This window comes from Bidens hawaiensis, unplaced genomic scaffold (genome assembly GCF_021521415.1).
Source record: "Bidens hawaiensis isolate Kalapana, Puna unplaced genomic scaffold, B.hawaiensis_p1.1 tig00032527_1, whole genome shotgun sequence".
Taxonomy (NCBI): Eukaryota; Viridiplantae; Streptophyta; class Magnoliopsida; order Asterales; family Asteraceae; genus Bidens; species Bidens hawaiensis.
The window spans coordinates 33,997-46,557 of NW_027495562.1; the positions used below are offsets into that span (position 1 = coordinate 33,997).

Genomic DNA, 12,561 nt, shown 5'->3' on the forward strand with positions numbered 1-12,561 from the left:
AATAAGCTTTAGTTTCACTCTCAAAATCTTTCAACTCTTGAGTTTCATAATCCTTGAATTCCTTAGGAGTCCAACCCATGTTATCACTACCTACCAGAGGTGCCGCATACACATCATCAAGAAATTGTACGCTACTTGGATGAACTGATCCCAAGTGAGCACGGAACCTCGGTTCCCAACGAGCAAAGTCTGAAAGTTTTAACAATTTGGAACATTTGTTGTGACTGCCAATTTCACTATCCATGGTCAGAATCTGCTGCATTAACGCGTTCTGAGATGCTAATGCATAGTAAGAAATGTTTTGCGAAGCCATGAGTAAACAGCTGTTAACCTTTGAGGACCAACTTTGTCAATACTTAAAACTTACTGTTCAAACGAATGAAAGAACAGTAACGAATGTGAGTTGCAACGATTAACGAATGAATGATATTCGTTAATGATTCAAGCGAATATGACTGGATAACGAATGGAGTGATATTCGTTATGAAGCGTAACGAATGAGAATATAGTTCAGACGAATGGTGAATGAGTTTAGCGAATGTGAGGTATAACGAATGGGTATAGCGAATGTGTATCACGAATGTAAAATGAATAGCGAATGGGATTAACGAATCAGATTTAAGCGAATGAGAATGACGAATGATGAATATGTTTAGCGAATGTGTTTCACGAATAACTAGTGAATAACGAATGATCAGTTACTTGAGTAACGAATCAGAATTCATCAGTAACGAATTAGAATTCAAATCTTCATCAGGTCTGAAATTCAAAACTAATTCCAAATCCATCCAATTCACCCTAAAACCTATGTCAATCTACTCGGAACTCAAATCCAAACCTAATACTACTCGTCCGTAATCACAAACTTCAACTAATACTCTCAATTAATCAATCCAGATTAACCACAGCAATCCGAACTCTCAACAAACTATCCATACCTCAATTCAAACTCAGATTAATTCAAATCCATACAATTCTCATTCATTCATACCTTAATACCGAATCAATATACTTTGAACAGTTCACTTTGATTCGATTCCTACAAGTCTCTGTTTCAATTGAATTCAATTAAACTTAAAATCTAATCAATTCATCATGAAATGAATCAAATACAAGCTCAATTATACGATTAAACCAACTAGAAGCATCGAAGATCAGATTTGTGGCTCTGATACCACTTGAGAGAGCTTAGACGGATCTAGATCTTATGATTACGACAATGCTCATGTTGATTATCAATACAATTAGGCTAGATATACGTTAGTGTGTGCACTGTGTGTATTGAGAGGACAAATGGACAGAGTAACGAGAGGGAATCGGGAAAAATATCATAGCTGTTACTTTAGATAACTTACAGGGGATATATATAGGAGATGACCTCATTCGTTACACTTCAATTATACGATTAAACCAACTAGAAGCATCGAAGATCAGATTTGTGGCTCTGATACCACTTGAGAGAGCTTAGACAGATCTAGATCTTATGATTACGACAATGCTCATGTTGATTATCAATACAATTAGGCTAGATATACGTTAGTGTGTGCACTGTGTGTATTGAGAGGACAAATGGACAGAGTAACGAGAGGGAATCGGGAAAAATATCATAACTGTTACTTTAGATAACTTACTGGGGATATATATAGGAGATGACCTCATTCGTTGCACTTACTTAACGAATAAACAACCTTATTCTTTAATACTTTAATGATAACGAAAAGCCTACATTCGTTATGTTCCATTCGTTAATCTTGGTTAACGAATGGGACTTACATTAGGACGAATGTGCCTTACATTTAGGCAAATTTACATTAATAACCCCTATACTATTAAACTATTACATTATCAATACCAATATAGACCGAGACGGACAAAACATGTATCAACACTTTCAATCTAAGACATGCACGTTAAACCGTTCGTTCGCTTTCTTAAAGATTATTATTATTATTATTATTATTATTATTATTATTATTATTATTATTATTCTAAGTTTTCCTCATCGACATCACTATTTTCCAAGTGAGTAATTTCATCCCAGTTTTCGCTTTTATACTTTGGGGTAGCTTGCATACTTACTCAAACAAAATGATTTAAGGATCCTCAAACCACAAACTCTAGTTTATGTGTTACTTAAAATAATTATTCGGTTGTATGCTATATGCCTCATATGATTAATTGCTAAATGTTTATTGCTTTTGTTAGTTGGCCTCATCCTCATCCTCAATAAGTATAATCATATGCTCCTCCTTGTAATTTGGTAGATTTTTACCTATTAGAAAGGAGCCTCATTTACTTATGATTCATATACCTCTATTGTTGTTATTATTTACGGTTTCGCATAAGAGTTGTGGATTTTGCCTCATATTATATATACACAAAAATCATGGAATTACTCACCAACATTCGTGTTAAAAAAATATATTTTATGCAACGTTACATGTTTGATTATTGATTGATTGAAGAAGTTAATTTCATTTTGGACGTTAGGATTATTAGTAAAATGAACTATTTGTTTTTTCTTGTACTTTTTTGTATTTGTATGAACAAGTTGTGTTGTGTTTTATGTTAAATGAAATGAATTTGTTGTTTAAATATTGACACTTTAATAGTGTCGTGTGCATTGAAATAATCACATCGCGCCCCGGCATGTTCCGCCGCTTTTGGTCGGGGTGTGACACCACACCTCCTCCCCCACCTCCCTATGTCTCCGTCAAGCTTCAATCAGCTTTGCTATGTCCACTGCACCAACGGTGACACCCACCTAGTCGTATAATTTACTGTGTTACTTTCACAATATTATTTTCTGCTAGGGTTTTAGTGTTACTTACTTTCCTAATATTATTTTTGTAACTTTAGGTGAGTGTTCCTTGCGACACCAGCTTGTTTAACACCGTGAAACTTCAGTGTGTCCGCTGCAATAGTCTCCTGCCCATGAACATGCCTGACTTGACGATGCCACAATTAAGACACAATTGACACAATTACGAAGTTAGTCAATGACGTTTCACTAAAGTAGCAAGATTGGGTACTAAGGTTTAAAAGTTGCAGATATAGGTACCAAGGTTTTAATTTTGTAGCAATGTTAAGTACTAACTTTAACTTCCGTTATAAGTTAACGGAATTTGCGTCAACAGGCCGTCGTAACACTCGGGTTTACCAATGCCCAGGCTACGATGCTCGGATTTACCGATGCCCGATTTTACCTACCTAATAAAAATCGTTTTAAACATTTTTAATTTTTTTATGCTAATATTTTTATATGTTAATTCAACATATTTATATTTTGGATGTTATTAAGGTACATTTACTAACGTAACCAATACCCACCCAATATGCGTCAACTCGCTGCTATAACACAATGTCTGGTTTTATCAAACGAATAAGTATTGCTTTAAATATGGTAATTTTAAAAATGATACGTTATACGAGCGCCGCTAATTTCTTATGTATGTAAATATGATGAATTCTTTTTTTAGGTTTAGTTCGGTACCGTAATGAACATAGTCAATACAGATAGAATTCACATCGACTCATAACTGCAACGCCTGAGTTTTACCTACCGAATTTGTCGCGTAACGCACCGGTGGATCACTAGTTTCCATACTAATTAGAACATAAATTTTAAAATATTCCTAAACACAAATATGCCAAATAATTTAGTGAGAATGTGTAATGGCAATTAACCCGAGCGTTACGACAACAAGTTGACGCAAATTTCGTTAACTTTTAACGGAAGTTAAAGTTGGTACCTAATATTGTTACAAAATTAAAACCTTAGTACTCAAACATGTAACCTTTAAACCTTAGTGTACAATCTTGTTACTTTTGAGAAGCGAGACTAACTTTGTAATTGTGTCAACCGTTAATGAACCAGTTTCATTTTGGTCACGATGATGATAACATCTTTGTTCCTTCTACTCTTACACTTCTGGTGATTGGAATCTTAATATGTACTTTTCTTGAAGATTTTATTTTGTGAGTATCATTAATATAATATAAATATAATACTTTTCTTCAAGACTTTATTTTGTAATGCTTTTACAAACGAATAGACGTAAGTGAAATTTATTTATTTTGATCACACATAGTTTGATCCGATTTTATGAATTTTAATTTTGCAAGAATACTATTGATCGAGGAATAAAACCATGAATTATTCTTGCAAAGTTTGTAAAATATATGGTGATGATGTCTTTCAGACCCCTGTCTGTCAAACTATGATATTAGGATGATCAAACGTTGATAATTGAAACAGAACATTAATTTGGAACAATTATTTTACCAAGTACAAATATGCTCTTCCTGAGTTAAAATAATAGAGGGAAAGGAAATAAAAAGTGGAAGAAGATAGGAAAAATGGGTGTTCCATATTATTTTAAGGATAGAAAGCAAGTGAAAGGGTGGGAATCAGATGGAAAACTAACCATTTTCTCCATCTTTCTAAATTGAAAAGAATCAAATGGAAAACAAAGAGAAGAGATTTAATCAAACTCCTTAGGTCATAAATGGAATCATCTTCTCTAGAACCCTAAACCAAATTTCCAACCGTACTCCGTGCAGCGACACTCAAGAACATTGCCGCTTGCAACTTTCTTCTCACCGTCGTTTCTTTCATCAGGTAAGTCCAATTGATTATAGTTTTAGGTTTTGTTTCTTGCTATAAAAAGTTGTTTGAAATCTTTATAACTGATTGGTCAACTATACGTTGCATTTTCTTCTTTTGTTAATCACCTATTTGATTATTTTTTTCAGATTGTTAGTTCTGTATTGTTAATTTATCAGTTTAATTTATGTATTGCATTATTGAAGTTAGAAGCTATTGTAAAATGACCCAATTTTTTGTTCTAGTAGCTCAAATTTGAACTAATTTTACCTGGCTAGATCCTAATTCAAGTTTTTTTTGTTGTTTGTGTAGTTGTGTTAAAGTGATTTGATTGATTTGTTATTCTTTTGACCAAATTTTGATAAAATACATATATATATATATATATATAGAACAGGAGGGCGAATTAAGACGTTTATGATTAAGTAATTTATAAGCTACCAAGCACATCTTCAATAGGGGCAAAAAGGTCATTCAATTATTAAATATCACGTGTGTTTTAATTTATTCAAGTATAGTTACAGCATTGCCCCCCATTTATACTAAACTTTTGTTAATTAAAAAAATAGCTACAAATTTACCCCATCATCTTTAACCTCTACTTGACAAGTTTATTTACTTTTTTATTTTCTTCCCTATTTTTAAGTATATTATATCATAAAAATTAAAGAAACTTACCGTTGCGACGGACTCAATTTTTTCAACGTTTTGATATAAATTCCACTCAATACCCAACCGTCATTTATAATATACACGTCAACAAAACATGAACGTACAATCTAAATATGTAATCATAATATAAAAGATGGTTAAAAGCATCCAATGCTCACCTATTTTTTCTCACAAAGATACAAACAAGACCTCCAAATATTACAACAACTCAATTTAGGGTATTCAATAAACTTCAATAATAACATTACATTTTCACTTTTATAATTTAAATACAAAAAATAGTAACACATTTATTTTTTTAACCGTAACATATAATAATTCAATTTTTAACCTTAAATTAACTAGCTTGATGAATCATTGCATATTTGTACACTGTTCTCTAAAATAAAATAAATCCCATATTGTGACATTATTAATTTTAACCTTTACTCGACCCATATATTTATTTATGTTGTGTCGAACCCGCTTAAATTCGTGTTGTGTTCAGGTCGTGTTTCACGCCGTGTCGAACCGTGAATGCTCATAACTGTTACCGTGATTATCAAGGTCTATGTTCAAATATCCGTTGCATCGTCGGGCACCCTTCTAGTGTGTGTGTGTATTATAAAACAACTAAAACAACAAAAAAATAAAAATAAAATAAAGGAAAGTTGGACATAAATAATCCCAACTTTTATGCTTTTGCTGATAATAATCCCAACTTTAAAAATTACTACATGTGGTCCCAACTTTCAACTATTTTTGTCTCAATGGACCTCCGTTAAAAAACACTTAACGTCGTTACGTTTTTTCCCAAGTTTCAAACCAATGCTTTAGGGCTTTTGATCGAAAGAACAATACGAGTCGACCGATGTAAAACTTATCTCAAAACGGTGATCCAAGCGACGAAACAATGTTTCAATTCGAGTGTTTGAATTTCCAATTAACAAAAATCAAATCATTTGAATCTATCATTTCGAGATAAGTTTTACGTCAGTCGAATCGTATCATCCTTCCGATCAAAAGCCCTAAAACATCGGTTTGAAACTCGGAAAAAAACGTAACACCGTTAAGCGTTTTTTAACAGAGGTCCATTGAGACAAAAATAGTTGAAAGTTGAGACCGCTGGTAGTGATTTTTAAAGTTTGGATTATTATCGGCCAATACACAAAAGTTGGGATTATTATTTCCAATTTACCTAAAATAAATGTCCATCAGTTGGCAACTTCCTCCAGCATTTGGATATTAGAGCGAGATTAGCCGGCCGAAGCGACCCAATACCCAAGACTCTTCCTTAGATGCAAGTACCTTCTCCAAGTCACCTAACAAATGGTTTTCTTTTACGAGTGTCAACCCATTCTCTATCCCATCTATGCCGCATTCATTATTGAAATAACCTCACCTCAATCTCATTTCTTTGGAGGCAAACTAATCACTTCTAAATGGCTTCTCTCCCTCCAAAACAACCTCAAATCTTGAAATTCAAGGGATTATTTATTTATTTATTTAAAACATGGTTTTTATTCTAATTGTGATTCAAAGATTTTATATAAAACTCATGGACCTATAATAACTTAAAAATAGAAAAAGACAGACTATGGTTGTAAGTTTAAAAGCATGTAAAGAGCATACAATCTTTGAAAATCAAGCTAAAAAGAAAAGAGTGCATTTGGCAAATGAAAGCAATGGTACATAGTGATACATGATCTAAACTAGAGAGAATTGGCCACTAGATAACACTCAAAATGGCTTATTAATATGGCCTGTAACGCATTGGCCTCCGGGCTCTAGGAATCCTTCTGCAAAGTGACGACAAATGTGTGAGCTTTGAATGTAATATGCAACAACCAATTTAAAAAAAAATCACAGTTGCAACTAATTTACTTATAAAATTATTAAAAAGAAAAGAAACGATAGTACATACCCGTACCCGTACATTGGTGGGCCCGGCATGTAAGGCCTTCGTGGGGCGAATCCAAAATATGGGTTGGGCCGCCTCCCTCTAAATTGTTTCATCCCAGGAACATTGGTTCGTTTGGCAGCAACCTGCACAGCCCGGGAATTCAATAATAAGAATTTGAAGCTGAGATTTAATTATAAGATGGCGAAGTAATAAAGTTGAGACCTTGAGTTGACGACCATGTAACTCCGACTCATTCAAAAGTATAGCATTTTGAACAGCTTCAAGTTCCACGAATTCCACATAAGCAAAACCTTTGGGTTGACCAAATTTGTCTGTTAATATCGTCACCCTGTTTACAGTTCCACATGATTGAAAATGCTGCTGAACCTCTTCAGGTGTACATGCATAGTCTACCTGAAAAGATGGTATTGAATACAACAATATAAACAGATTTAGTACACTTAGTGAAACACATATATAAAAGAAGATGAAGGGTCATAAAACCTCACATTACCAACATATATCGAGCGGGCATCCGCCTCCTCTTTTTCAGCCAGAGTTGCAGAAGCACCAGCAGGATCGTCTGACAACACACATGATCAAAAGAACAACAATAATGTTAGGTAGAAAAGACATTATCAGCTTTACGTAAACAACAATTTTACCATAGGGATGATCTTAATCTGGCATAGCAAGTGGTTAAATAAATTATCATCATTTAACGGACTCGCGGCCATCTAGGATTACAGTTAGCTCCAACACACACGAATGACACTTTAAACCTAATATCAATGCCCGAATTCTATTAACTGTGTCTCTAAATCAGCAAAATATTTTGTACTTGTTGTGATCGTTAACGGACAAGAAACTACTAGCCTAAACTACAACCCGACCCGAGCCGGTTCTAGGATCCAATTAACCGAAACAAAGTAAGTCTTAATTATATCTGAATTGCAAGGCCTAGAGTCAAAATTGAACGAAAACCTTGAGCCGATCCCATCTCCTTCTCGACTTTGGCCTGCATTTCGCGAAGCGCGCTTGCTTCTTCTTCAATCTCCTTCAGTCTCTTCTTCATGTCCTCCAAATCCTAAGCCCACAAACAAATTAAGACAGGGGTTTCACACTAATACCCAAATAATAATAATAAAGATGGATTGAAGTAAAAGTATAAAAGCAAACCTTGGTGTTAGCGGTTTCGTCGGGTTCCGTTGGGGTTTCCATATCGGCGTCCATGTCTCCGTCATCGGGTATATCTCCGCCGTAGACTTCGTGCTCCTGATCTTGATCCATGTAATAATCTGCCGGAGATTGAATTAAGGGTTGTGATTTTGTTGGTTCACAAACGAGATGAGGATGATGAAGGGTAGTAATGTAATTCTGATTATTTGTAAGGGTGTTTTTGGAACTTTAATCCGGGTTTTAGTTGACCAGTTATGCATTGGGCTTAAGCCCAGTTCTTGCAAACTCTACTTGAGCAAAAGTCGAACCGAAATTAACCGAAAAATAGTTATTGATTACTTTCTGTATCCAAAATTAACCGATAATCATTTGCATTTTCATATATTTCTAGCTTTTATATCTCCATTTTATGTATTTTATGTTTTGTTTTACCTTTGTTCCTTATGTCCAAGACTAAATGCAAAACTACTATCGAGCTGAGGGGTTCTTACCAGAAGCAATTTCACTACTCCTAGGAGATAGAGGTAACAGACTCTACCATAGTTTTGCTATTGGTAGGATTAACTGAATTATGGTTAGTCTTCCCATCAAATTGCAACAATTTGATTACCTTAATTTTGTGATCATCAAAGCTGATTTTTGAGGATGGTTTGTAGTGTGTTTTCAAACTTGTAATTCCAACATGAAGAATCAGCATTTAGAAAGCATCTTTAAAACATCTTCATAGACGTTTGATTGGTAACTGTTAACAGAATTTTGCAGGTTCCTTTTGCAAAATACTATTTTGCATGTAGTTTCTATGAGGATAGCATATATGAATATGATAACAGCTAATTAATAAAAAAGTTAACAATTTAGGACAAAAAGTGTTTTTGGTCAATTCAACTTGACGTAGCTTGTTTGGACCTTTACCGTCACACATTTTGACCTGTTACCCACCCGCTCTACCACCTCTATATTAATCCGTTTGTTTGAGTTTCTATTGTCATATTGCTTTATGTTGACTTGCGATTGTTGCATTATTTATTTAAACTAGTGAGAATGGCTTGTACATATTTTGCTTTCACTAGTGTACATATATGTTAGTTTTTATCTGGTTATGGCATGTATATACTTGAGTCCATGCTGTTGCTGCAATGTTGAATCTTTATTGATTCACCAACTATGTAGAATATCATTATATATTTATTTAAGTTATTGTATCCTTGTGTTTTGTTTAAAACAGATAAGACACAAAGTCATAACTTCAGACGATGATATATAAACAGGAGGGTATTGTAGAAAAAGAGAAGACTATGTTGATGAAGATAAGGCCACAGCAGTGGCAGGTTCATATCTCTTCATCGGTGAAAAACTAAAATCAAGCTTCATGCTCCTATTCGATCAAATAGCTATTTTATTGAATTGTTAAGCACATATAGTTAAAAAAAAGATATGTTAAAAGGATGATTTTGCTTGTATTTTATCCCAGATTGATGAACTTGAAAAGGAAGAACTTGAAGCTGAAATTGCTGAAGAAGTTGAAGATAACAAAGAGGCTGATATTGAACCTGCGGTTAGAATTTCAGAGCTAAAGTCTCCACTTGATCAACAGTTCTACAAAGTATTCAAGTTATTAAATAACATGTTTACTTGATACTTGCAGCTCGAAGACTCACCAGATATTTCTGTAGCCAAAGGTCAGTCTGCTGTTAACATATCTTTCATTAAATTTGGACGAACGATCATATAATTTAGTTGCACCAAACTCTTTTTAGCTTGTTATATGCACAATCATTGCGAAGTATAAACTGCTTAGTAAACTGCCAAAATCGTCCCTGAGGTTTTAAATTTGCAATCGTCCGAATATTTTTTTTTTTACTTTTCTTTTTCTTGCAACTGGACCCTTGAGGTTTCTCATTTGTTGCCAATGTCGTCCAAAATACCCCTGACTTAACATTAAGAAACTAACGGAGTTAAAGATTTGGACAACTTTGGCAACAAGTAGGAAACCTCAAGGGTCCAACTGCTAAAACGGAAGAAGTAGGATGAGTGTCTCAAATTTAACTAAATCTTAGGGACGATTTTGAAAGTTTACTCTAAAGACTAAACTACTTATAAGTTATTTATTGTTTATCATGACCCCCCAGATTCACATGATAAGGTTCCCACACCAAGTGGATCAAACATTCCTGTGAGGCTTGTAGAGCTTGCCTCACACACCTGTGTCAAGGAATGAGGTAGGGGATGAAATTCGACCCGTTTAGTTAAGACTGGGTCTGTTTGGATTATGCTTATATCTCTGACGGGCCAAGTTTTCTTTATACACACAACCTCTTAAATCGTTCTTATTCAAAGATTTAAAGTCGAGAAATGATGGTAGCAAAACAAGTGTTGCTTCACCTGTGTCAAAGGAGGTATATAGTTTTTATCAATCCGGGCCTTCTGTTAACCTTTAAAGGGGATGTTTGGGGTTTGGATATAAGCATAGGGGTTCGATATTGATTCTCGCATGTGAACCAAACGCTACCTTTGTTTGTGTGATGGTAAAAAGTGGCATTGTATGTTTTGCAGGTATCCAATTCTGGTTCAATCTCAAACAACGATAGAAGCAAGGAAAGTTTTCTTACATTGCAAGTATACTTGCACTCAAGAAATATCATACATTTTTCAGATACGATTTTTTTTATTCTTTGCAGGCCTTTAGGGGTTCTATTGTGGAACGCGCGCATATCATTGAGAACAGTTAAACGGGCCAAACGCCTGCACCTGCATCTAGATTCAAGCTGCAAAGAAAGTAGACACGTGATGATTTTAAGGCACTAGATGCACTCATTTTTGAGTTCTTTTAGTTAAATATTTTGTCTTGGCATGTCTGATCAGTTAAGAGTCAACTGAAATTGACCTATTTGGGTCTAAATGCCACCCAGTTTTAAGAGTATGGAGAATGTTTATCCAAAAGTTTGTTTTTGACCCTTACACAAGTTTTGGTTGTCGTTTTCATTACGAAATAATTGATATATAAATACTAAAAAAAATCCTTTCATATCTTTTTTTTTTCAAAATCATTTGCATGATTCGTGCATATAATTATTATTATTATTTAATGATAAAGAAACTAATATTAAAGGCCTACTTACATATCTTTTTTCGCAAAATCAATTTCTTGAACCACAGTTGAGCTGCATGGGCTATGCATGGGTGTATATAATGTTTTAAATCTTACAGTCCAATAATAAAAAGAACGCCAAATGTGTTTTGTTTCTAAGTAGCCAAAGTTTCTTCAAGGTATATGTTAATGCATAAAATCCTCTGTAGAAACCAAGTTATGAATCATGTTTGATGCGTTAACTCAACAGAAATATATTATCATAACTATTAAATGTCAAATGACGGTTCTCTCACATAGATAACATTTATAATTTTTTTAAATGAGGTGTTTGTTACTTAATTGCCACGCTGAACTACACATATCGACCTTCTTCCCATACTTTTCTTCTTGTTTTTTGTGCTTACATAGAGAAAAAGGGAACCTTCATCGTCGGAGTCTTAAATCTTCATCGTCTTTCGCACCCTAAATTCCAATACATTGAAGACAACCACCACTAAATCCAAACGTTAATTTTATATTAAAAAATTAGATTACTCTTAAAATAATATGGTTATAATAACCGGATTTGAGAAAAAACATTTCCGATAAAAGTAATTTAGTTAAGTCAACATATGAATAGTCAACTCGTAGGAGTTGAGTAGATGCTTTAGAATTTATAAATCTTATTGGTTAACCATATGCGATATTTGCAAAGTGAACACTGTGTTTTAACTGAACCATAATGGTGTAATTGTTAAGCCTTGTTCAAAATATTTTAGAAATATTTGATATAATGTAATGAACAAGAAAACTAAATTATTTTGCTTGATAAAAAAATCAAGTAGATATCTAGATTGTACCATTTAAAGTACACACTCATGTTTTAATCCGTTTGGGTTCCACTCTAACCAACTTCAAAGATCAGCAGGTTGACCCATTATATGCTAATGCTAAATAATAATATGGCATGAATCATTGCAAGTCCATTTGGTCCTCTAAATTGTATTTTTGCAGGAGGTTGCTTAAATTGTTTCAATCCCTTTTGAGTCCCCTTTATTATGTGGATTCTGTTTGATATGCACATTGAAAGTAGAGTTCTGTAAAAATCTACAGGGTCATGATCATGAATTTTAAGAACCATAACTGAAACCA

At 33.9% G+C, this 12,561-nt stretch overlaps 1 protein-coding gene across 1 annotated transcript; it reads right to left on the reverse strand.

The window, feature by feature from the left end:
• Positions 1-6,926: 6,926 nt before the first annotated feature.
• LOC143583794 (polyadenylate-binding protein 2-like) lies at positions 6,927-8,450 on the reverse strand. The gene is made up of 6 exons (XM_077066006.1): positions 8,340-8,450; positions 8,145-8,247; positions 7,670-7,743; positions 7,383-7,574; positions 7,182-7,303; positions 6,927-7,056 (listed from the first exon to the last, which is right to left on the reverse strand). The coding sequence occupies exons 1-6, from the start codon at positions 8,448-8,450 to the stop codon at positions 7,011-7,013; spliced, it is 648 nt and encodes a 215-aa protein (XP_076922121.1). The 3' UTR covers positions 6,927-7,010.
• Between the last annotated feature and the right edge of the window lie 4,111 nt (positions 8,451-12,561).